This window comes from Apodemus sylvaticus, chromosome 15 (assembly GCF_947179515.1).
Source record: "Apodemus sylvaticus chromosome 15, mApoSyl1.1, whole genome shotgun sequence".
Lineage (NCBI taxonomy): Eukaryota > Metazoa > Chordata > Mammalia > Rodentia > Muridae > Apodemus > Apodemus sylvaticus.
Genome location: NC_067486.1, coordinates 64181885 through 64208578, shown reverse-complemented (window position 1 = coordinate 64208578; position 26694 = coordinate 64181885). Strand labels below are relative to the sequence as shown.

The 26694-nt window shown below is 39.2% G+C and overlaps 1 protein-coding gene across 1 annotated transcript; it reads right to left on the bottom strand.

Annotated features, from left to right (window-relative positions):
• On the bottom strand, positions 1-25370 carry LOC127665648 (stefin-2-like). Its single transcript, XM_052158140.1, has 4 exons — positions 25287-25370; positions 22374-22487; positions 18404-18531; positions 1-139 (listed from the first exon to the last, which is right to left on the bottom strand). The coding sequence occupies exons 1-4, from the start codon at positions 25368-25370 to the stop codon at positions 1-3; spliced, it is 465 nt and encodes a 154-aa protein (XP_052014100.1).
• Between the last annotated feature and the right edge of the window lie 1324 nt (positions 25371-26694).

Sequence of the window (26694 nt, the reverse complement as noted above, 5' to 3'; positions counted from 1 at the left end):
TTAGTTTGACATCACGCTTTTTCCTGAAGCACATTGACTCATCTTGTCAGCGATCTCCTGGATGTCTTGTGGGGCAGGTCTGGCCCGGACAAGCCTCTGGACATCATTCTGGTGAGTTGCTTCTTTGCTGGACAGGATGCTGAGAAGAAATTAACCAGCAAGCACTGAGAGTCAGAGTTTTCAAAGTATCTGTAAACTCCTGCTCTAATGTACTATCTCCACAGTATGAGAGGAACTGGGGAAATGAGTGTGGCCTCAGGAAGTCTTACTGCATTACTTAGAAGAAATTCGGAGTGGAGCTGGAGGGAATGTGGTGGGGGACATGAGCAAGCATGTGTCCTAAGGTCATCCTGTTGTGTCATATGAGGAATGACATGTATAACCAGACTTTCTAAATATCTTAAACCTTTAAGAGTTCTTTAAACAGAATACCTAATAATGTGAATGTGGGTTGCTTAGAATCCAGCCAATTTTATAAAGATAATAAAATTTAATATGATGGATTTTTACTTGTAGTTTCAAAAATATTTATCCCCAAACATGAAAAATAAAATGGCAAACACCTTCATTTCTTCTGCTGCTGCTGTTAATTCTCTTGTTTTATGTTTTTGTTTTGTTTTATTTGAGACTCAGTTTCAATGTAAAACACCATCTAGCTATCCTGGAATTCACACTCTTTTCAGGCTGGCTGCAAACTCAACAGGGATCCCCCAGTCTCTGCCTCCTATGTGCTGGGATTAAAGACATGCACCACCTTGCCCATTGTTTACATATTTTAGAAGGAACTTCATGTAGCCCAGGCTGTCCTGGGACTCACTATGAGCCTTGAGCTTCTAAGTCTCCTTCCTAGAGGCAGGTGGATTTCTGAGTTCGAGGCCAGTGTGGTCTTCAAAGTGAGTTCAGGACAGCCAGGGCTACACAGAGAAACCCTGTCTAGAAAATGACTAAGTCTTCTTCCTCTATCTGAGGAGTACTGAGATTACAGGCATGGCCTTGAATGTCTGATCTTTCTGTCTCTGCTTCCCAAGTGGTGGGTTTACAGTCAGTAGGTAACTTGTCAGGTATCCCACCTGTATAAAAATCCTCTCTTTAGACAAGTAGTGCTAGGGATAACAGGGAGTAGGGCACAGCAAAGGGACAGATGCTTGATGCTCATGTATCGCTGCCCACGGGGGTGATTCCATCAGAGAGAAAGGGCTGGAGACAGATCCATAGACATCTGTTATTTTATTGCATTCTCCTGTCTTGGAATAGTTCTAAAAATTAAGATAAAAGTGTCATACGGTTATCTAAAAACAACCAACATCCTTCTTCCCATGGTACTGAGACTTTTTTACAGAAAAAAAAGAAAGAAACCTGATAAATTTCCTTTCTTTACAAGTACAGAACCTAGAGTGTCTGGTAATCTTTGAATCACAAAGGAATATTTTTTAAAGAATTATTGATTTGTTGATTTATTTTATGTGGATGTGTATACTCTAGCTGTCTTGAGCACACCAGAAGAGGCATCTGATCAGATTACAGATGGTTGTAAGCCACCATGTTGTTGCTGGGACTTGAGCTCAGGACCTCTGGAAGAGGAGCCTGTTCAAACCACTGAGCTAAGCTATCTCTCCAGCCCCATCATGAGATTCTTAGGCTTCTTCATTTAATACTGTTCATCAACTGACACAGCCTGACTGGGTCAGTTTAATAAATTCCTGAGGTTTGACTTCCAGAAAAGAAATATGGCCTTCTAAAAAGAAGCAAAGAGAACTTGACTTGAGGGTCCATTGTCTGTTGATATGTTCTGATGCTTTGGAGAAGAAGGAAACACAGCTATGTGCCCTCCATGATGCAGACACACTGCATGCTTCCTTTTCTGCTCTGTGCTTTCCCCTATACAACCGCTTTGTACCCTGTGAGTTTGCCAAGACAAAACTTTGGGGATGAGGGCCCTCTCTGCTGTCATGTACCCAAGCAGTGCTCCTTGGGTAGATCCTGGGTTTCTCCCTACTAGCTCTTATCTCAGGAACATTGACCTTCAAGCACTGAGAGACCAGGACTTCAGTTAACAATTGGAACTTTGGCTCATGATTCCATAGTAAGTTGGTCATGATGGGGAAGGCATGGCAATAGATGAGAGGTAACTGGTCTCAAGCAACTGGTATCAGGAGGCAGAGTGACAAGTGTTGGCTCTCAGCTCACTTTATCATTTTTGTTCAGTCTAGGACTATGGTATGATGTCACCTATATATAAAATTGTTCTTCCCACCTTAAAGAACCCAATATTGAATTGCTACATTGAGGTACATATTTGTATCCAAAGACTTTCTAAATTTATCACATCAAGTTGGCAGGATTAACAATCATAATGGTCAACCAGAGTTCTAATAAATGATTGCATTGGAGACAGATCTTTGATATTATGAGGCCCAGGCTTTACTTGAACTCCCCATGGACCCCCATCTTGATTTTGAATTCATGAGCTTCTTGAATCTGCCGCTTCAATTTCTGAGATTATAAGCATGTTCTTCTGCAGCAGTGTTAATAAATGACATTTCAAACTGCTTTGTTCTTAGAAATTTCTTTCCTGATGATGACACTAAGTAAATAAGGCTGAGAATATAGCTCGGTGATAGAGCTCTTTGCCACATTTGCTCAAGGAATTGAAACTAGTGCCACCTAGTTTCCCAAGGCAGATCATACAACCATTCCCTTGAAGACAACCATGAAACCTGTAAACCTTGTTCAAAATTTACCTGTCCGGAGAGAAGCCACGCGGCCATACTTGTTGCCTGCCAGGACACAAAAGGATCACTAGGTACTGTATCACCCTGAGCTTTAGATTTCTGGTGGTGCAAACCGCCAGGGATCTGCCTGCACTCAGTAACTGAGCACGTAGGTGGCTTTTGTCTGCCAGCCCGCTGGGCTCGGGGCCTATGTCCTGCCCAGGAAGCTGTGGAAGGAGAGAAGCCCTGCGGCCATACTCGCTGCCTTCCTGGACACAAAAGGATCACTAGGTACTGTAACACCCTGAGCTTTAGATTTCTGGTGGTGCAAACCTCCAGGGGTCTGCCTGCACTCAGGAACTGAGCACATAGGCGGTTCATGCAAGCCAGTCCATCGCAGGATCTGTGTCCTATGTGAGAATCAACAGAGGGAGTGACCCCCACCACAATTTCTTCCCTCCATAATAGAGCAGACAGAGAACATCTGGTTGACCTTGACAACCTAAGTATAACATTGCTTGAGGCAAGACTGAGAAGGGCTCCAAAGGCACAAAAGAGGAAGTCAGCATATCAGAAATCTGTGCCAGAAGAAACCCAGTCATCCAGTGTTGCAGAGATAACCTTAAAGATCCACAGTAGGTTGAAGCACCAGCCAGTGACAATAAGACCATCTAACTCCTGGGAGAACCAGATAGCTAAAGGCAAACGTAGGAACATTATGAACACAAGGCATTATGGCAGCATCTGAACCCAATTCTCCAATATTAGCAAGTCCTGGATACCCCAACACACCAGAAAAACAAGATTTGGTTTTAAAATCACTGGTCATGATGCTAGTACAGGAACACATGAAGGATATTCTTAAAGAAATTCAGGAAAAAATGAATCAAAAATTAGAAGCCCTTACAAGAGAAACACAAAAATCATTGAAAGAAATTCAGGAAAATACAAAAGCCAATAAGGAGGAAACGCAAAAATTACTTAAAGAAATACAGGAGAACCTTGATCAACAGGCAGAAGTCATGAAAGAGGAAACACAAAAATCGCTTAAAGAATTAGAGGAAAACACAAACAAGCAAATGACAGAACTGAGCAAAAATTTCCAGGATCTAAAAACAGAAGTAGAAACAACTAAGAAAGCACAAAGGGAGACAACTTTGGAGATAGAATACCTTGGGAAGAAATCAGGGACCATAGATGCAAATATCAACAACAGAATACAAGAGATAGAAGAAAGAATATCAGATGCTGAAGATACCATAGAAACCATGGACTCAACAGTTAAAGAAAATGCAAAATGCAAAAAGCTTGTAACCCAAAATATCCAGGAAATCCAGGACACAATGAGAAAGCCAAATCTAAGGATTATAGGTATTGATGAGAGTGAAGATTTATAACTTAAATGGCCAGCAAATATCTTCAACAAAATCATGGAAGAAAATTTCCCTAACCTAAAGAGAGAGATGCCCATGAATATACAAGAAGCCTACAGAACTCCAAACAGACTGGACCAGAACAGAATTACCTCCCGTCACATAATAATCAAAACCCCAAATGTACTAAACAAAGAAAGAATACTTAGGGCAGTAAGAGAAAAAGGGCAAGTAAAATATAAAGGAAGACCTAGGAGAATTACACCAGATTTCTCACCAGAGACCATGAAAGCTAGAAGATCCTGGGCGGAGCTCATGCAGACTCTAAGAGAACACAAATGCCAGCTGAGACTACTATACCCAGCAAAACCCTCAATTACTATAGATGGAGAAACCAAGATATTCCATGACAAAACCAAATTTACACAATATCTTTCTACAAACCAAGCCCTACAAAGGATAATAGGGGGAAAGTACCATTACAATGAGGGAAACTATACCCTGGAAAGAGCAGGATATTAAGCTTCTTTCATCAAACCCAAAGAAGATAACCATACACGTATAAAATTATAATCAAAAATGATAGGAAACAATAACCACTACTCCTTGATATCTCTTAACATCAATGGACTCAATTCCCCAATAAAAAGACATAGACTAACAGACTGGTTACATAAACAGGACCCTACATTTTGCTGCATACAGGAAACACACCTCAGTGTCAAAGACCAAAACTAAGTAAAAGTCTGGAAGACAATTCTACAAGCAAATGGTCCCAGGAAACAAGCTGGAGTTGCCATTCTAATTTCAGATAAAATTGACTTTCAATCTAATGTCATCAAAAGAGACATGGAAGGTCACTTCTTGCTGGTCAAAGGAAATATCCAACAAGAAGAACTCTCAATCCTGAACATCTATGCCCCAAATACAAGGGTACCCTCATTCATAAAAGAAACTTTACTAAAGCTCAAAGCACACATTGCACCTAACACAAGAATTGTGGGTGACTTCAAAACTCCACCCTCACCAATGGACCAATCAGGAAAACAGAAACTAAACAGGGAGACAGTGAAACTAATTGAAGCTTTGGACCAATTGGAGTTAACAGATATATATAGAACTTTTCATCGCAAAGGAAAAGAATATACCTTTTTCTCAGCACCTCATGGTACCTTCTCCAAAATAGATCATATAGTTGGTCACAAGACAGACCTCAACAAATATAAGAAGGTTGAAATAATCCCATGCCTCCTATCAGATCACTATGGAGTAAAAGTGGTCTTTAATAACAATAAAAACAACAGAAAGTCCACATACACATGGAAACTGAATAATACTCTACTCAATGATACCTTGGTCAAGGAAGAAATAAAGAAAGAAATCAAAGATTTCTTAGAATTTAATGAAAATGAAGGCACAACATACACAAATCTATGGGACAGAATGAAAGCAGTGCTAAGAGGAAAACTCATAGCTTTGAATGCCTCCAAAAAGAAATTCAAGAGAGCATACACTAGAAGATTAACGGAACAACTGAAAGCCCTGGAACAAAAAGAAGCTAATTCACCCAGGAGGAGAAGAAGACAGGAAATCATCAAACTCAGGGCTGAAATCAATCAAGTAGAAACCAAGAGAACCATACAAAGAATCAACAAAACCAAAAGCTGGTTCTTTGAAAAAATCAAGAAGATAGATAAAACCTTAGCCACACTAACCAAAGGGCACAAAGAAAGTATCCAAATTAACAAAATTAGAAATGAAAACAGAGATATTACAACAGAAACCGTGGAAATTCAAAAAATCATCAGATCCTACTACAAAAACCTGTACTCAACACAACTGGAGAATCTGGAGGAAATGGACATTTTCTTAGAAGATACCCATTACCAAAATTAAACCAGGATCAAATAGACCATCTAAACAGACCCATAACCCCTAAAGAAATAGAAGGGTTCATAGATAGCCTTCCGACCAAAAAAAGCACAGGACCAGATGGTTTCAGTGAAGAATTCTATCAGACCTTCAAAGAAGACTTAACACCAATACTCTTCAAACTCTTCCACCAAATAGAAACAGAAGGAACACTACCCAACTCCTTCTTCGAAGCCACTATTACGCTGATACCAAAACCACACAAAGATCCAATTAAGAAAGAGAATTTCAGGCCAATTTCCCTTATGAATATCGATGCAAAAATACTAAATAAAATTCTTGCCCACCGAATCCAAGAACACATCAAAATGATCATCCACCATGATCAAGTAGGCTTCATCCCAGGTATGCAGGGATGGTTCAATATAAGGAAATCCATAAATGCTATCCTCTATAAAAACAAACTCCAAAAAAACCACATGATCATTTCATTAGATGCTGAAAAAGCATTTGACAAAATTCAGCATCCTTTCATGCTAAACGTCTTGGAAAGGACAGGAATTCAAGGCCCATATCTAAACTTAGTAAAAGCAATATACAGCAAACCGGTAGCCAACGTCAAACTAAATGGAGAGAAACTTGAAGCAATCCCACTAAAATCAGGGACTAGACAAGGCTGCCCCTCTCTCCATATCTTTTCAATATAGTTCTTGAAGTCCTAGCTAGAGCAATTAGACAACATAAGGAAGTCAAAGGGATACAAATTGGAAAGGAAGAAGTCAAAATATCACTATTTGTAGATGATATGATAGTATACTTAAGTGACCCTAAAAACTCTACTAGAGAACTCCTACAGCTGATAAACAACTTCAGCAAAGTGGCTGGCTACAAAATCAACACAAGCAAATCAGTAGCCTTTATATATTCAAAGGATAAGCAGACTGAGACAGAAATTAGGAAAATGACTCCCTTCACAATAGCTACAAAAGCATAAAGTATCTTGGGGTGACTCTAACCAAACAAGTGAAAGGCCTATATTACAAGAACTTCAGATCTCTGAAGAAGGAAATCGAAGAAGATCTCAGAAAATGGAAAAATCTTCCATGCTCGCGGATTGGCAGGATTAATATAGTTAAAATGACCATCTTGCCAGAGGCAATCTACAGATTCAATGCCATCCCCATAAAAATCCCAACCCAATTCTTCTTAGAGATAGAAAGAGCAATTCTCAAATTCATCTGTAATAACAAAAAACCCAGGATAGCTAAAACTCTTCTCAACAGTAAAAGAACTTCAGGGGGATTCAGTATCCCGGACTTTAAACTTTACTACAGAGCAATAGTGATAAAAACTGCATGGTATTGGTACAATGTCAGCCAAGCAGATGAATGGAATAGGATTGAAGACCCAGAAATGAACCAACACACCTATGGTCACTTGATCTTCGACAAAGGAGCTGAAATCATCCAATGGAAAAAAGATAGTCTTTTCAACAAATGGTGCTGGTTCAATTGGAGGTCAGCATGCAGAAGAATGCGAATCGATCCATTCTTATCTCCTTGTACTAAGCTCAACTTCAAATAGATCAAGGACCTCCACATAAAACCTGACACACTGAAAGTAATAGAAAAGAAACTGGGGAAGACCCTTGAGGACATGGGCACAGGGGAAAAGTCCCTGAATAGAACACCCATAGCTTACATTCTAAGATCAAGAATTGACAAATGGGACCTCATAAAATTGCAAAGTTTCTGTAAGGCAAAGGACACTGTCAAAAGGACAAAACATGAACCAACAGATTGGGAAAGGATCTTCACCAACCCTAAATCTGACAGAGGGCTAATATCTAATATATACAAAGAACTCAAGAAGGTAGAACCCAGAGAACCAAATAACCCCATTAAAAAGTGAGGTACAGAGCTAAACAAAGAATTTTCACATGAAGAACTTCGGAGGGCTGAGAAACCCCTTAAGAAATGTTCAACATCATTAATCATTAGGGAAATGCAAATCAAAACAACCCTGAGATTTCACCTCACACCAGTCAGAATGGCTAAGGTCAAAAACTCAGGAGACAGCAGGTGTTGGCGAGGATGTGGAGAAAGAGGAACACTCCTCCACTGCTGGTGGGATTGCAAGATGGTGCAACCACTTTGGAAATCAGTCTGGCAGTTCCTCAGAAAACTGGGCATGACACTTCCTGAGGACCCTGTTATACCACTCCTGGGCATATACCCAGAGGATTCTTCAGCATGCAATAAGAACACATGCTTCACTATGTTCATAGCAGCCCTATTTGTAGTAGTCAGAAGCTGGAAAGAACCCAGGTGTTCTTCAATGGAGGAATGAATACAAAAAATGTGGTATATTTGCACAATGAAGTACTATGCAGCCATTAGGAACAATGAATTCATGAAATTCTTAGACAAAGAGATGGAACTGGAGAACATCATACTAAGTGAGGTAACCCAGTCTCAAAAGGTCAATCATGGTATGGACTCACTGATAAGTGGATTAGCCTAGAAACTTTGAATACCCAAGATATAATCCACATATTAAATGATGTCCAAAAAGAATGGAGGAGTTGCCCCTGGTTCTGGAAAGACTCAGTGCAAGATTATAGGGGAATTCCAGAACAGGGAAGTGGGGAGGGGTAGATGGAGGAATAGGGGGAGGGAAGAGGGCTTATGGGACTCGTGGGGAGTGGGGACCCAGAAAAGGGGAAACCATTTGAAATGTAAATAAAAAATATATCAATAAAAAAAATTTTATAAAAAAATGCTTGGAACAAGGTTGAACAACAGTGAAGACAATCTGAAACATTTACTAAGAAACTCCAGGGCTCAGAAAAAGGTTTTAGTGATATTGGATCCAGTGTTCATGGTTCAGAGTAGATAATCCACAATGAATGATAAACCAACTGGTAATCTTATAAAAACTGTGGCTCAGTTGAAATTGTGTAAAGGATCTTACTACCTTATCCTCATTGCAGGCTCATTGGTGGCTTTCAGGGAAGCACACTCCTTGTTCCCTTCAGTTGTTTAGAATCCAGAAAGTCATCTCTGCCTTCATATTTGAAAAGTAGTTTGGTGATTTTACAAGACATGTTTTGAAACAATCATAACTGATAAAGAACCTGCCTTCTCCCCAAGTCCCGTGTTTCCAGCACAATTGAGAGTCAACTGCATTTTTTCTATCATCTACAAATGCTTCCTAGTGTTCATTAGTGCAAATAATATGTACACTTCCCATAAGGATATTCTGTTGTACAGCCGAAACCCAACAATCAAGAGCACAATGAAGGAAACACTGATCACATACTGACATCTTGTCTCCAGGTGTCACTGAAACTTCTCAAGTTGTTGTAATATTGTCCTTTATTACAGAGGTCTGGTCCAGAGTCATGTATTCCATTTAAATTGTCTTCTTTTAACATACTTATCTTGTTTGTTTGTTTATGTGTGTGTATTGGTATAAACCTCTACCAGAGGTAGAGAGATAATAAAGAGATATCAGTGCTTGAGAGACAGAGACATGTGGAACTCTGTGTGTTCAAGGATAGCCTGATCAACAGAGTGAGTTCAACAATATCCAGAACTTTTCCGTGAAACACTGTGTCAACAAAAGAAAAGAAAAAACATTTAAAGAAAAGTATGTCACAGAAGCATATTTTAAAACTTTGACTCAGTGCAAAATGAATCATTTTAATGAATATTATGTAGGGGCAGAGAAAGGGGTAATACTCATCCTCTTCCTTCTAAGGTTCACACCCCTATGACAACAGACAGCACAGAAAAAAGTGGGGCATGCTTTGTAATCAATGTTTTAAATGATACAGGATACTTTGGAAATGGAGTCTCAAATATCCAAGGACAGCTGTCCATCTTTAATATTTTTAATTGCCCCAAAGTGGACAGCTTACTGCAGATGTGACAGGACAGAGAGGTTTATGGCTTAATAGTGAAAGATTGTGAAGGAGAACCAGCAAGGCTAGTCTGTTTAGATTCTTGGTTTATTTGTGAGGTGGTCCATCTCTACGGTACTGAGCAGAACACCACCTAGAATGAAGATTGTATGACCTCCTACAAGGCAAAGAAGTTCAAATCTTAAACAAAAGGGCAGAGGAAGTTTGAAAAAGGTTTCTAGGTTTTATGACTGTCTTCAAGTGATTGTACTTGCTTTGGGAAAGAATATCTTTTCTTGGTGGCACTAGGGACTGACCTAGTGCCTTGAGCAAGCTTGACGAAGAGCTCCAACACTGAGCTACATCCCCAACCTAAACATATCATTTACTACCTCTGAACATCAGCAGGAACAAGCCATTTAATGTTGAAAGATGTTAGCATTGGACACAGAGTCACACGCTTATAATCCCAAAATTTGAGAAACAGATTCAAGAGGATTTGAGAGACAGATTCTCGAGTTCAAGATCAAGATGGACTACATGAGGAGTGTAAGGAAAGCCTGCATGTGCTATATAAAAACAAATTCTGTCTCCAATGAAATCAATTATTAGAACTCTGGATGACAATCAACATGACAGGATTTGGTTAGAAAGACCTTGGTTATAAACCTTTGCATCTCATTCAAGAAAGTTCAACAGCGGGCTCTCAAGGAAAGTTCCCTTTTCTTCTTTTTTAGACATCCTTATTCCATTCCTTTAAGTCAAACATTACAGAAATCTACAAAACTGGCAGGGCATGTTCACTGATGTGGAGGATTTCTAGAATTCTAAGATCCTGACATTGTATACAGATTACTAGACACTTTCTGGGTTCTATAAATCTAAAAAAAAAAAGTGATTTATAAGATTTTTTAAGGACATATTTTCAGTCCCATAGTAAAAAGTATTTTGGTTGTTTTTAGATATGCATATTTCTTTTTATCTTGTTTTAAGAATTATTTAAATACAGAAGTACACAATCAAATAACAAACATCTATGTCTCTATCACTCAGAATACAACATGTCTCCTCCCCCTTTCTCTCTAATGGAATCATCCCAGTAAGCAGGGATGGGTGAGCAGCAAGACCCTGTCCCTTTGCTGTGCCCTATTCCCTGTTCTCCCTAGCACTACCCTCTTGATACCCAAAACTTGTAGAGAGAAGCCTTACTTTTTAAATGGTTGTGCTATTAACTGATCAGTTACCTAAACACTGTAATCCCATTACTTGGGAAGTTGTGTCAGAAGGATCAGGCATGTAAGGACTTATCTTTAATCTAGGCAGGAAGGTAGGAAGTCCAAGGTTCAGAGTGAGTTTCAGGAAAGCCTTGGCTATAGAGTAAGTTCTAGATCAACCTGGGCTACATGCAATACCCTCTAAAAAAATAGAATCAATGGACCTGTTGGCAGACATCATTAATCCCAGCACTAGGGGTCAGAGACAGACAGATATCTGGGCATTCAAGGCCAGCATGGTCTATACAATAAGTTCCAAGACAGTCAATGGTTGGTATACATAGAAACCCTGACTAAAAAAAAAAAAACCAAGTAAATAAATAAATGAATGAATAAACAAGAGAGAGTGGGGTTGGTGAAATTACAGCAGTAGAAGAGACGAAGGTGTTTGCCACTTTATTCTTCATGTTTGGGGATAAACATGTTTGAAATTGCAAGTAAAATTCTATCATATTAATGTTATAAAATTGGGTGGATCCTAAGCAATCCTCCTTGACATTATTAAGTGTTCTCTTTAAAGAATTCATGAAGGTTTAACATATTTAGAAACTCAGGTTATGTATGTCTTTCCTCAAATGACACAACAGGATGGCATTATTGGCACAGAGATTGCAGGGAGGAACCATGCTCACCACACCTGAGTCCTGGGCACACATGCTTTCTCACTTCCCTCAACCCATTTCCCCCCAACTCCACTCAGCATTTCCTCTCAGGGATGCAGCAAGACCTGCCTGAAGCCACACTCATTTCTCCAATCCCTCAGATACTGTGGAGATGATACATAATAGAAGAGGAGTTCACGAGTGCATTTAAAATACTGAGTCTCTGTGCTTGCCAGATCATTTCCTCTCAGCATCCTGCCCAGGAAAGTAGCAACTCACCAGAATGTTAAAAGAAGGCTTGTCAGAGGTCACACTTGCAACACTGGAAATCCAGGGGAGTCGACCACGCTCTTCAGGAAAAAGCTTGATATCAAATAAAATTTTTATAATTTGATTCATGATTTGTCCCCAAGTTAAGTGTTGGAAATCACAGAAACCAGAAATATATGGGTTCCACCTGTTGTGGGAAATGTTAAAAACAAACCAGCATGTTCCTGCACTTGTGTTAACAACTCTCTGCTCTGGTGGCCTGACCAGCCATGCACTGGTGAGCAATGGCTGACCTGTTTTTTATCTCGTGGAGACTCTGACTCAGAACTCCACAATCTCTCCACTCAGCTCACTAGATTTCCACTGGCTGGTTGCTACCACACCAGCGCCATGCTTCAAAACTCCCATGGCCTTTGTGGTGCACATCAGGCGAATCCACGTTTGCAGCAGTACCATTCTCTCTGGAACCCAGTCAAATTGTCACAAGAAGAAAAACACCATGCAAACTTAACTCAGAAATATTGGTAACTCAATCTCTGGGTGCAATAACTAAAACCCAATCTTGTAAGCCTTATTCAATCTGATTCTTCTCGTCAGAATCCTGACTGATCCTCCATGATATCATTGAATTGGATATTGCATCCAATGTGTTCAATGCTGCTATGATAGGACAGGCAATTGCTAAAGGTATGAGAACACAGAATGTCTGATGCTGTGTCTGAGGAAGACCAGGTTATATCTTAATGGAATGTAGACAAACAAATGCAGGGAGAAGGATTCCTAAGACATGTGAGAGATGTGGAAAAGTCAGACACAGGGCTTAGATCATGCAGAGATATACAAGGCAATCCCTTTCAATCAAGAATTACTACCTAAGGGGCTTTGCTCAGGACCCATCAAAACGCAACTTGTGCCATCGTTCCATGTTAGCCAAGGACAGCCTCTTCTAGAGACCAACTAGAAAAATTAGTGCCTGGTATAACATAGAGTGCTGTTCTACATTTAACTGCTCTGATAAATAGAACAAAAGATTTTAAAGGGAAATCTTTTGGCAAAGTTCTATACATGACTAGAGACCAAGGTTTAAATTACAATTAGATGGAATTGACATTGAAGGTCTAGTGCATATGTAGAGTAGATTTAACAATAATTTCACAAGATTCTTGAAATCCAACTTGGCCACTTCAAAAGGTATCTACACAGCTCCTTAGACAATGTCTCAGGTGAACCTGTGGCTAAAATGGATTGAATGAATAGATCAGATTGAAAGATTAAGGCTATCTGTAGCAGATATATGTGTTCTGGAGAGATGGCTCAGCAGTTAAGAGCACTGACTGCTCCTCCAGAAGTCCTGAATTCATTCTCAGCAACCACATGGTGACTCACAACCATCTGTAATGAGATCTAATTTCCTCTTCTGATGTGTCTGAAGACAGCTACAGTGTTCTCACACAAATAAAATCAATAAACATTTTGTACAGGTTGAGGATCTTACAACCAAGGAATGTTAAACATCCCCACTTTATGTCAATACTTTATACATAACCATTACAAATAGTTTGTAAACAATTTCTTCAATCTATAATTGGATGATATCTTGATGGGTAATTCTAATATAGATACCTTAAAAATGTTTTTTGAAGTAAAGATAACATTGCCTTGTTGCATATTTAACAGTGCTCCTGAAAAATACAAAGAGGAGATTCTATCAATAATCTAGGACACAAGATAAGTCTTCAGAAAACCCAGATACAAAAAGTACAGATCAGAAGATATCAATTAAAACACTTAATGATTTTCAAAAATTGCTAATAAATATTAATTTACCACAGTCCATAATTGGATTAACTACTCAAGAGTTATGTCATTTATTTCAAACCTTACAAGGTGATTCAAAATTAAATAGTTTGATAACCATGGAAATTATCTACTATCGCTACCAATAGAGACACTGATTGTGTAAACTGAGTTATAAACATGCTAGCTCAGCAAGGTAACTATTTTCTTAACTATATACAAAACATCTACATACAAACCTAATCCTATAACTAAACAATTAGCAATCTTTCTATCTGTGTCATACTATGAAGTTAGTTGTACTGGCTAGTTTTATGTGTCAACTTGACACAGGATGGAGTTATCACAAAGAAAGGAGCTTCAGTTGGGGAAGTGCCTCCATGAGATCCAGCTGTGAGGCATTTTTTCAATTAGTGATCAAGTGGGGAGGGCCCCTTGTGGGTGGTACCACCTTTGGGCTGGTGCTCTTGGGTTCTATAAGACAGCAGGCCGAGCAAGCCAGGGGAGCAAGCCAGTAAGAAACATCCCTCCATGGCCTCTGCATTAGCTCCTGCTTCCTGACCTACTTGAGTTCCAGTCCTGACTTCCTTTAGTGATGAACTGCAACATGGAAGTGTAAGCTCAATAAACTCTTTCCTCCCCAACTTGCTTCTTGGTCATGATGTTTGTGCAGGAATAGAAACCCTGACTAAGACATTAGTCTACCTTTCTCTTGGCCTCTCCCAAACATGAAAGGACTCCTTAACTTTCTTTTCTAGAATACTGTTTTACCTGTGTCCTGCCAGTTGCTTCTTTGTTTTTCCTGCAGGCCCAAAGAGAAAATCCTTTTCTTCAAAAACAAAACCAAGAAGCTCTAGGGATGCTCCAATTGCTTAATAAAGAAGTCTCTAGCTCCTACCTTGTACACTTGTCAGGCTGAACCATTTCACCATCATGATGAGGAGGCTCTAAGGAAAGCCCGTAGGGGCCATACCATTCCACCTTTTTGGTGGGGTTGCTCTAGGCCACCCAGCTGGGATAAGAAGGATGAATTATTGCATCTCCTTTTAGACTAAGAAAGGAACAACCAGTCTCAAATATTTTAGATTGGTATGGGTTTTTGCATAATAGTAAAAATTTAAGGTTATGCTTGCTACATAATGTATGTATGATTCAAATATTTTTTAAAGATATATGTGCCTATAACATAAAAACTCATTTTAAATGTAATTTAATGTCCTAGTCTTATGAAAGCTACAATCATAAACTATTACCAATAATTAAAAATACAGGTTAGTGTTAAGTCACTTACAAATAATTATATTTTAATGCATTCAGAACTAGAAGTCATGTCAAATACTAATGTAGTTGATTGAAAGAGTAAGCTTTATTTAGCTACCTACATATATTTTGAAAGTTAAGCCAAAGCAGCTAACTAGAAACAGACAAGTTTGTCTAATTATATATACTTTAGATAGATATGGTCATCAAATACTTCAGAGATCTTCAGAATATGTCATTAAGATGTTTTAATTTAAAAAAAAAAAAGCTTTTTTTGACAGAAAGGCATGTCAGTTCCAGTCAACAAACCCCAAACTCCTCCAATGAAGATGATGGGTATAGCAGAATCTCCACCTGGAGTTTGATTCAAATGTGGCAAAACTGGCCACTGGGTTACAATCTTCCCTTTATATTGATTGTTGACAGTACAGTCATAACTGGACTAACAGGACACTGGGAAGTCGATTTTCCCACTGTGCCTAGACAAGATGGGAAAGTCTACCCAACTTTCCAATGCAAAATAAATAAATAAATAAATAAATAAATAAATAAATAAATAAATAAAAAGTCTGTCAGATCTTTTGGGCCTGCTGGCTAAAGATGGATGCCCCAACAGCATCGAGAAAGTTTAGGTGACTGTCCAGGTAACCAGTATGTCTCTGTCACTTTTAAAGATTTGGAAACTGCTTGCTCTGCACTTCCTGCTCACTCAGGTAAAACTGATCCTTCTCAGATCTCTAATGAGATTGAATACAAGATAGTGATAGCATTTCAGTTTTCCTTGTTACAAGATTCAAGTAATATAAACTCACAAAGGAAGTATAAAGTTCATAAAGGTTAATAGACATAAAAGCTTAAGTTGTAAAGGATCTAATTAAGTGTTGTAGGTGTAAAGGTGTTTTAATGTTTCAATGTTAGTAAATATAAGCTGAAAGGTTAGAGGTTGTAATGCTTAAGTGGTGATAAGAAAATGATTCATGATACATAAAAGTAATGAAATATTTCAGAAAGATACTGAAATATTTTCTCCAAAGTTGCCAAATCCAAATAGATTAAACACTGTGAAAATAATCCTTGCCCTGATAGTTCTCACAGGTTTCCTTATTGTATATAATTTACTGTTATTATAGACAAAGCCATTTTTTAAACAAAAGGGAAGAAATGTTGTGAAAACCCACACATTGTATTTATCAGCTATGAGAAAGTGTGTCCCTGTGCTTTCGATTGTTAATTGAACCAACTCCAAGCTAGCAGGATATATAAATGCTTGTCACATCCTCACCTGCTCCAAAAAGAAAGGAAAGCTGCCCTGGGGAAAGTCACATAGTCCCAAAGGCAAGTGGCAGTAAGGAGTGTGGCTTTTTGCATCATAGAGGCTGATGGCTTGGAGGTGGGACAGGAGAATTGGCAGAAAGTTTGGGCAGGTAGAGATGTAGACAGATGCAGAGAGGACTAGACAGACACACAAGGAAGGTGGAAGGGAGACAGGACAGAGCTGGAATGTGTGTAGTGAGAACCACACGGATGGACACAATGGCCTAAAAGTTGGTTTAGGCTAGCTGAGAGACTGCCCAGTCTAACACCATCTGTCTGAAAATATATAGAGATTTCTCCATGTCTTTATAAAACCTCAAATGTGTTCCTATGAAAACGCTATAATAATAAATATGTATAGTGACAATTTTCACATATAAGATTATGATAATATGGTCTAGGCAAATGGATAGATGTCTTGTAAGGGTCTATGATTGGCCAAAGAATGATACCCTAGACTTAAATAGCATTGTAAATGCCAAGAGTGTTTTATTTTGTAAAAGTGTAGCATGTTGTGGTCTCCCATTATCAAAAAAGTGAAACCCCAAATTGAAGCTCAAGCCTAATATAAAGCACATTAGAGGGATTTCTGGATTGGTGACCTCCATCTTAATCTGTTGAGTCTATCACCAGGGACATCTTAGAACCATTAGGGGCTGGAAACTGTTGTTGGGGAAATCTGTAAACTGTTGTTGATCCTATTGTCTTTGTCTCAGGCCAGGTAACAGGGCGCTTCTGATGGCAAAGCAGTTTCTGACTAGCTGAAGACTGGTGTGTGTGTGTGTGTGTGTGTGTGTGTTGCTTTAGTAACTGACTTGTCTGGCTTGCTTGAACTTGCACATTTTTTTACACACACACTCTCCTAAACTGCCAGTTTGAAGCCTTTCATGGAGTCAGCCCAGGTGTCTCATTCCCTGCATCAGTAATGGGACATATTAAATCCTTGAGATGCTTCTAAGGGATGGAATTGTTGTTTGAGAATAAATCTGTTTTTTCTTAAAATTTTTTATTTTTTTGTTTTTTGAGATAGGGTTTCTCTGTGTAACCCTGGCTGTCCTGGAACTCACTCTGTAGATCAGGCTGGCCTCGAACTCAGAAATCTGCCTGCCTCTGCCACCCTAGTGCTGGGATTGAAGGCGTGTGCCACCTCTGCCCGGCATAAATCTGCTCCTTAACAAACCTAACTAACGTGTTGATTTTAAAAGGACAAAAAGTCAAAGCTAACATATTTTTCTGTCTTGTAGGCTCTTTCTGATTAAGGCCATGGATTTTTTGACCACCCCTGAGTGGACAACATAGAAAAAGAAGCAATTTCAAATGATCAAAGAAATTATTCCACATGTGTACATCCACAGATACATACATATGTAGTGTCCAGCACAGGCAAATGCAGACAGAAGGAAGTAGTGGGTGCTTAGCAGTGAGGGATGACGGGGAGGGAAGAAGTTAGAGGACTGATAGCTTTCCTTTGTGTGTGGAAAGAAAAATGTTGTGAAATGATATTGTGAGGTTTGCACACACTTGTGAATATACTAAAAGCTCCTGAAGAGAACGTTTGGAATATCTGAACTGCACAGCTTCATTATAATTTATGAATGTTACAAAACAAGACTTGCAAAATACAAATTTAATTTTCAAATAGGAAGACACAGATGACATGCTGGGTCCTGAGCAACCGAAGACATCAAGGAGTGTGCTTCCCTGACAGCCACCAATGCACTTGCAGTAAGAATGGGGTGGTAAGATCCTTTATCCAATTGCAACTGAGCTCTAGTTTTTGTAAGGTTTCCAGGTAGTATCATTCATTGTGGAGTTTCTGCTCTGAACCATGAACACTGTTGTTGCATGTATATCAAAAATTGGAATGATTCAGGGATTAATTCCCATGGATGACAAGCAAATTTATGAAACATTCCATATTTAAAAATAATTGTCTAGGAAGAAAAGGTCAACACAATACTGAGTAATGATGGAGAAAAACAGTTATTTCAAGAATGCATCTTTATTGATGGCCACATCTTGTTACAATATGAAGTAGGTCAGCTCATCATTCTTAGTTTTGTTAGTCTCATAACCTCTAAGTTCCAAATCATTTTCATTTGAAATATCACTGAAGACTTTTATGTGGAAGTAACAACCACTCCCTACATCCATCTGAAAGACATAAATGAAGTGAGAAAAAAAGAAAGAAACAAGAAAAAAGAAATATTATTCACATGCATCTCAATTGTATAACAGATCAACTTTCTTGTTGTGCGAAACTCTCCTGAAACAACACTTCTGACCCAAGGCAGCACCTATGAAATAAACTTCTACCCTTGTGTTACAAGAAAGAGCACCTAACATTTGGCAGAAAACATTTCTTAGATGTATTTTTAATACTTTTTTTTATTCGATATAATTTATTTACATTTCAAATGATTTCCCCTTTTCTAGCCCCCCCCCCACTCCCCGAAAGTCCCGTAAGCCCCCTTCTCTTCCCCTGTCCTCCCTCCCACCCCTTCCCAGTTCCCCGTTCTGGTTTTGCCAAATACTGTTTCACTGAGCCTTTCCAGAACCAGGGACCACTCCTGCTTTCTTCTTGTATCTCATTTGATGTGTGGATTATGTTTTGGGTATTCCAGTTTTCTAGGTTAATAACCACTTATTAGTGAGTGCATACCATGATTCACCTTTTGAGTCTGGGTTACCTCACTTAGTATGATGTTCTCTAGCTCCATCCATTTGCCTAAGAATTTCATGAATTCATTGTTTCTAATGGCTGAATAGTACTCCATTGTGTAGATATACCACATTTTTTGCATCCACTCTTCTGTTGAGGGATACCTGGGTTCTTTCCAGCATCTGGCAATTATAAATAGGGCTGCTATGAACATAGTAGAGCATGTATCCTTATTACATGGTGGGGAATCCTCTGGGTATATGCCCAGGAGTGGTATAGCAGGATCTTCTGGAAGTGAGGTGCCCAGTTTTCGGAGGAACCGCCAGACTGCTTTCCAGAGTGGTTGTACCAATTTGCAACCCCACCAGCAGTGGAGGAGTGTTCCTCTTTCTCCGCACCCTCTCCAACACCTGCTGTCTCCTGACTTTTTAATCTTAGCCATTCTGACTGGTGTAAGATGAAATCTTAGGGTTGTTTTGATTTGCATTTCCCTAATGACTAATGAAGTTGAGCATTTTTTAAGATGCTTCTCCGCCATCCGAAGTTCTTCAGGTGAGAATTCTTTGTTTAACTCTGTACCCCATTTTTAAATAGGGTTGTTCGGTTTTCTGGAGTCTAACTTCTTGAGTTCTTTATATATGTTGGATATTAGCCCTCTATCTGATGTAGGATTGGTGAAGATCTTTTCCCAATTTGTTGGTTGCCGATCTGTCCTCTTGATGGTGTCCTTTGCCTTACAAAAACTCTGTAACCTTATGAGGTCCCATTTGTCAATTCTTGCTCTTAGAGCATACGCTATTGGTGTTCTGTTCAGAAACTTTCTCCCTGTACCGATGTCCTCAAGGGTCTTCCCCAGTTTCTTTTCTATTAGCTTCAGAGTGTCTGGCTTTATGTGGAGGTCCTTGATCCATTTGGATTTGAGCTTAGTACAAGGAGACAAGGATGGATCAATTCGCATTCTTCTGCATGCTGACCTCCAGTTGAAACAGCACCATTTGTTGAAAAGGCTATCTTTTTTCCATTGGATGTTTTCAGCCTCTTTGTCGAGGATCAAGTGGCCATAGGTGTGTGGGTTCATTTCTGGATCTTCAATCCTGTTCCATTGATCCTCCTGCCTGTCACTGTACCAATACCATGCAGTTTTTAACACTATTGCTCTGTAGTATTGCTTGAGGTCAGGGATACTGATTCCCCCAGATTTTCTTTTGTTGCTGAGAATAGTTTTAGCTATCCTGGGTTTTTTGTTGTTCCAGATGAATTTGATAATTGCTCTTTCTAACTCTGTGAAGAATTGAGTTGGGATTTTGATGGGTATTGCATTGAATCTGTATAGTGCTTTAGGCAAAATGGCCATTTTAACTATATTGATTCTACCGATCCATGAGCATTGGAGGTTTTCCCATTTTTTGAGGTCTTCTTCCATTTCCTTCTTCAGAGTCTTGAAGTTCTTGTCATACAGATCTTTCGCATGTTTGGTAAGAGTCACCCCAAGATACTTTATACTGTTTGTGGCTATTGTGAAGGGGGTCATTTCCCTAATTTCTTTCTCAGCCTGCTTATCCTTTGAGTATAGGAAGGCCACTGATTTGCTTGAGTTGATTTTGTAACCTGCCACTTTGCTGAAGTTGTTTATCAGCTGTAGGAGCTCTCTAGTGGAGTTCTTTGGGTCACTTAGGTAGACGATCATGTCGTCTGCAAATAATGATAGTTTGACTTCCTCCTTTCCAATTTGTATCCCTTTGACCTCCTTATGTTGTCGAATTGCCCGAGCTAGTACCTCAAGTACAATATTGAAAAGATAAGGAGAAAGGGGGCAGCCTTGTCTGGTCCCTGATTTCAGTGGGATTGCTTCAAGTTTCTCTCCGTTTAGTTTGATGCTGGCTACCGGTTTGCTGTATATTGCTTTTACTATGTTTAGGTATGGGCCTTGAATTCCTGTTCTCTCCAAGACTTTAAGCATGAAAGGATGCTGAATTTTGTCAAATGCTTTTTCAGCATCCAATGAAATGACCATGTGGTTTTGTTCTTTGAGTTTGTTTATGTAGTGGATTGTATTGATGGATTTCTGTATATTGAACCAACCCTGCATTCCCGGGATAAAGCCTACTTGATCATGGTGGATGATCGTTTTGATGTGTTCTTGGATTCGGTTGGCAAGAATTTTATTGAGTATTTTTGCATCGATGTTCATAAGGGAAATTGGTCTGAAGTTCTCTTTCTTTGTTGGATCTTTGTGTGGCTTTGGTATCAGCGTAATTGTGGCTTCGTAGAAGGAATTGGGTAGTGTTCCTTCTGTTTCTATTTTGTGGAATAGTTTGAAGAGTATTGGTGTTAACTCTTCTTTGAAGGTCTGGTAGAATTCTGCACTGAAGCCATCTGGTCCTGTGCTTTTTTTGGTTGGAAGACTTTCTATGACTCCTTCTATTTCTTTAGGCTTTATGGGACTGTAGATTTTAGTCAGTTTACTGCATAAATGTTTTGTCTGCATGTATTGAAGTGCATCTCATGCATACAATGCCTGAAGACCTCAGAAGAGGTATTAAACACCCTAGAACTGGAGTTTGAGAGAGTTGTGAGCTGCCATGTAGGTGCTTCTGCACTAACAACCAGTGCTCCTACCCACTAATCCATTTCTCCATCTGGATTTAATTTACTTTAGTTTTCATTAAAATCTTGGCACAGATTACATTCCAGAGTTACATTTTACTTTCATGATGCCTGGAACAGGGGCAGAGGGCAGCCTGTAGTTTTGGTGATTCTGTTTTCTGACTTCTAAGTTGGGAGAAAATTTGTCACATAGTTTGATAAGGGAAAAGAAATTGAGATTGGCTTTAGAAAATATGGACTGTATGGTCCCCATATCTCTGCTGTGTTACAACCTACTTTGTGCATGTACACAAATTTCCTTTGAAAGGAAAATAAGTAATCCTAAGTACCATAACTCCCAATAGTGTTTGGGCATGAACCTGGGGCTGAGATCATCTGGATAAGAATTGCCATTTTTTTTATGGGAACAATAAAGGCTTTATGTTCTATAGTAGATATTGTGTTCTGATATCCCGTCCTTCCTTCTTTAATCTTCAAATGCTAAACTTTAATGAAAGTTTACCATTACATATGTCACTCTGATGAACATCATACAAAAATTGTGTGTACATGATACACTTATGTGTGCTAGGTCTGAAGAAAGCTTTCTGTATTCACAAGGTAAAGCAAGGTAACTATCCTGTCATCCAATGGATTGGACAGCCTTCTACTTGCAAGTATCTTTACTAAAGACCAGTGGTAGAAATGAAGCTACAGGTGGGGAAAAAGGAAACAATCTCATCAGTGCAAAAGTTATCTTAATGAAGTAATTTTTCCCATCGATGAGGACTTGAAGTTTATACACAACAGCTTCAAATTTTTCATATTTCTCATTGGATTTCTCTTCGAGCTGTGGTCTGATCTAATGAGGAGAAAATGAGAGATGATGCTAGAGCTGTGTTGACTCAGTCTATCTGCTTCACAAAACTGGGAACCTCATCCTGCTGACAGTGCTCAGAGATGCTGATGAACCTGGGCTGACTGCTCAAAACTCTAACTAACCTCTAATCTCAGAACCTGAAAGACTGAGGCAGGAGAATGACATTCAAGAATAGTTTGAGCTAAATAGAAAGTTACAGGCTAGTTGGGGCTACCCATGAGTCCTGCCTTAACAATAAACACACACACACACACACACACACACACACACACACACACACACAAACACACACACACACACACACACAAACATAAAAAAGGAAAACAAAGCAAATAAAATAGTAATGATTTGTAATTAAGGGCCCCAATAGGTATGTCTATATTTGATCAGTAAATACAAAGTAAAGGACACTTAGAGGAGATTTTCTCTAGGACGCTTCAGAAGATTCCAGGGATACAATATAATAACTGCCTCTGGGCTGATACTGTGTGGAGACTCATCAGACCACAATCTTGGTGAAGTAGACTGAATTTCCTGACTTAAAGGGGCCTCTCTGTAGTATCTGCAACATGGTGTTCTCTGGAGGGGGAATGATTGCTGTGACTGAGAAAATGCTTCCTAAAAAGACAATTTACTGCCTGCTTCTCAGCTTCCCAACCCTTTAGTGAGAGTTGCCCCCTGAGGCTGTCTTCATCAACACAGGACAGATGAGTGACATCTGAAGCTGAGCCACCATCCTGTACCTGTTCACCTGACAGTAAAGGGGTTGGCAGCAATGCCTAACATCCTTTTTGCTCTTAAATCTGTGATCATGAAAAAGTGCTTAAATAAGTTTTATTTTATGATATTCCCTAAATATCTTGATGGTCTCTACACAGTTAATTTTGGGAAGTAGAGCTGGTTTCTTTCAGTGCTGTATTTGGCTTTAACAGTTTGTAGCCTGAGGCCTGAAACTTAACCAACACTGAGGAAATGTCTCTTTGTAATGGTTCTTGGCTATGCATCTTTCAAGGGGATTTGATCAGAAGCCCTGGCTTCCTCAGAGAAGGCAAGTGTGCTTCATTCCCTCCCTCTGATTCCTTCAAAGCTCCTCAGTGTGCTAAGGATGGGCAGTAAGAAAAGACAAGTTAGTTTCTTATCTGGGTGACTCTTAAGCATTTTGAGTCTTGGTTTCATCCTCTAAACATAGAATGCAATGCATCCTTGCCTGCCTGGGGGCTTTGAAGATCAACTGGGGGGTGGGAGAGAAATCAAGGATTTTAAAACAGCAAAGCTTCTTCGAGGCCTAAGTGACCTTGTTGATATCTATGTCTCCTGCTTGTCTGAAGATGCAAGAAAACATTTCTAAATAAATATTACCATTGAAGATGTGGCTGACAGAGGGTTTCATTATCAAGATAAGCCCTTTCAGTAGCTTCCTAACTTAAAATTTCTATGATCAAATTATGTTTTATGTATGTATGAGATACTCAAAAAACTAATGAGAATGTTATGTTCAAAAGTTATCCTAGCCAGCAGGGTAACACACTAGGTAGTCCTTGTTACATGGGAGGCTAGAGGCAGAAGTTTTATCTCACCCTGAGATGTATGGATTACTTGGAGAAATGGCAAGACCCTTGTTTCAAAAGAACAGTTATTCTAGATAATCACAAGTTCAACTATTAAATATCATGAAAATCTGCAATAATTTATTTGCTTCAAATAACTTTTTTTCTATATGTCTCCATATAGCCCATGGATCATGAAACATCTCCATTGAATTTTTATTTCAATCAACTATGCCTCATTGTGTTTATTTGTTTTTGAAAAACTTTTTATGCATAGTATTTTAGTTAGTCCTTTTAGCTCTTTTTTTTTTTAAAAGTAAAATTGAGGACCTTTTCTTGGCATCCTATTTAAGGCCTTAATTAATTTAGTCATTAATTTCAGGACCGTGACCCCCTCTTGAATGTTCAATGCCCGAAGCATGAAGGCTCCCACCGGCTCTACTCACTTAACATCTGACGCCTCCTAGCATGGTGGCACTTGCTTGTGCTCCCAGCACTTGAGAAATTAAGGCATCAGGAGTGCCTTGAGTTTGAGGCTAGCCTAGGTAACCTACCCCCTATACCATTTAGCAAGTCTACATGTGAAACATACCTGCAAACGAACAAACAGACAAACAGCAAAACAAACTGATCTTGACCTCCATGATGATTTGGTTTCAGGGAGGAAAACAACATGATGTAAGGAAACAGGGTGACAGACTGCAACCCTACCTCCATAATTTACATACATTTTCCTTTAAAACACGTAACATGACACATTTTTAATATTTAGATGACAGTTAGGCAACATGTAGTCACTTGCTAGAAACATTGAGTTCTATTTTGACTGTGATGGTTTGGTGGGCATTGCATCCTATAATCAGCTCAGGAATCTTTAATAAACCTAGGTGCCTTCACACACCAGCTTCAACTAGTGGGACTGGAAAATTCCATCAGTAATTAGAGCTCCTGGATCAACATGTGAGGTAGAGAAATGATCCAGCATGAATTCAGTTTCAGCTACTGGGGAAACTGAGGCTGCAGTAAAGAGTGTGGCTTAGCTGATTTTACTCTTGGGGTGTTGAAATTACTCTGAAAGGCTTAATGTTCCACTTTTAGCTGTATCAAAGTCTGAAAAACCCACATATTCCTGGTTTCTGTGATATCCCACACTCTTACCACAGTGTCAAAATATGAATCAAATTATGAAGGTTTGATCTGGGATCAAGCTTTTTCCTGAAGTACAACGACTCACCTTGCCAGCAATCTCCTGGATTTCTGCTGTAGCAGGTCTGGACTCTGACAAGTGACTGTCAATTATTATGGTGTGTTCTTCCATTGCTGAGCAGGATGCTGAGAAGAAATGATCCTGTAAGCACTGAGACTCAGAGTTTTAAAGGCATCTGTAAACTCCTCCTCTAATGTTTTATCTCATTACTGGGAAATGAGTGCAGCCTTAGGTAAGTCTTACAGCATCCCTTAAAGGAAATGCTGAGTGGAGTTGGGGGAACTGAGATGGGGGACATGAGCAGGAATGTGTGCATAAGACTCAGGTGTGGTAAGCATGGTTCCTCCCTGCACTGTCTAAGCCAAAAATGTCATCCTGTCATGTCATATAAGGAAGGACATACATAACCTGAGTGTCTGAATATGCTAAACCTTGATGAGTTCTTTAAAGAGAATACTTAATAATGTCAAGGAGGGTTGCTTAGATTCCACCGAACTTTATAAAGTTGATAAAACTGTCTATAGTCTGTTTTTACTTGCAGTTTCTAAAATGTTTATCTCCACACATGAAGAGTCACATAGCAAACACCTTCATTTATTCTACTGCTGTTGATTTACTTGATGTTTTATTAAAGTTGTTCCTGTTGTTGTTCTTATTTTGTTTTGTTTCTTGAGTCGGGGTTTCTCTGTTTAACACCCCTGGCTGTCCTGGAACTAACTCTGTAGATCAGGCTGTTCTCAGACTCACAGAGATCTGCCTTCCTCTGCATCCCAAGTACCAGGATTAAAGATATGGGTCACCATGCCCAGTGATTATCTTTTTTAAAAAGGTCATGCATGTAGCCCAGCCTGGCCTAGAACTCACTCTGTAGCCCAGGCTGTCTTGGAACTCACTAGAACCTTGAACTTCTGACTCTTCTGCCTCCACCTGCAGAGCCCTGGGATAACAGGAATGACTTTGAATGTCTGATATCTTCTGACTCTGCTTCCCAAGTCATGGGTTTACAGTCAGTAGGTAACTTATCAGATACTATCCCAACCATTTAAAAGGGAATAATACTCTTTAGAACAATTGCTGGTATTAAGAGGAAAAGCTAGGCATAAAAGGTAATAGGGCAGAGCAAAGGGAATAGGACTGCTCATACATCTCTGCCCACTGGAGCGATTCCACCAGCGAGAAGGGGGTAGATAGGTTCAGTTGTCAGTGACAGAGACATAGATGTCTGTTATTTTATTGGGTTCTTCTCTATTTTAAATAATCTAGAAATCAAAATAAGCATGAAATACACATATCTATAAACAAGCAAAATCTGTCTTCCCAGAAGACTGAGACTCTATCTTTAAACAACAGAAAAAAAAAACTGTTAAATCACCTTTCTTTAGATTATAAAACCCAATGTCAGGTAATCTTTGTATAACATCAGAATCTTAGGCTT

Excerpts from the sequence above, each read along its gene's own strand:
- LOC127665648 (XM_052158140.1), bottom strand. The coding sequence starts at position 25,370 with ATGGAAGAACACACCATAATAATTGACAGTCACTTGTCAGAGTCCAGA. Across the intron at positions 22,488-25,286 it reads TCCAGGAGATTGCTGGCAAG|ATCAGACCACAGCTCGAAGA; the intron begins GTGAGTCGTTGT and ends TCTCCTCATTAG. Across the intron at positions 18,532-22,373 it reads ACTTCATTAAGATAACTTTT|ATGGATGTAGGGAGTGGTTG; the intron begins GCACTGATGAGA and ends TATGTCTTTCAG.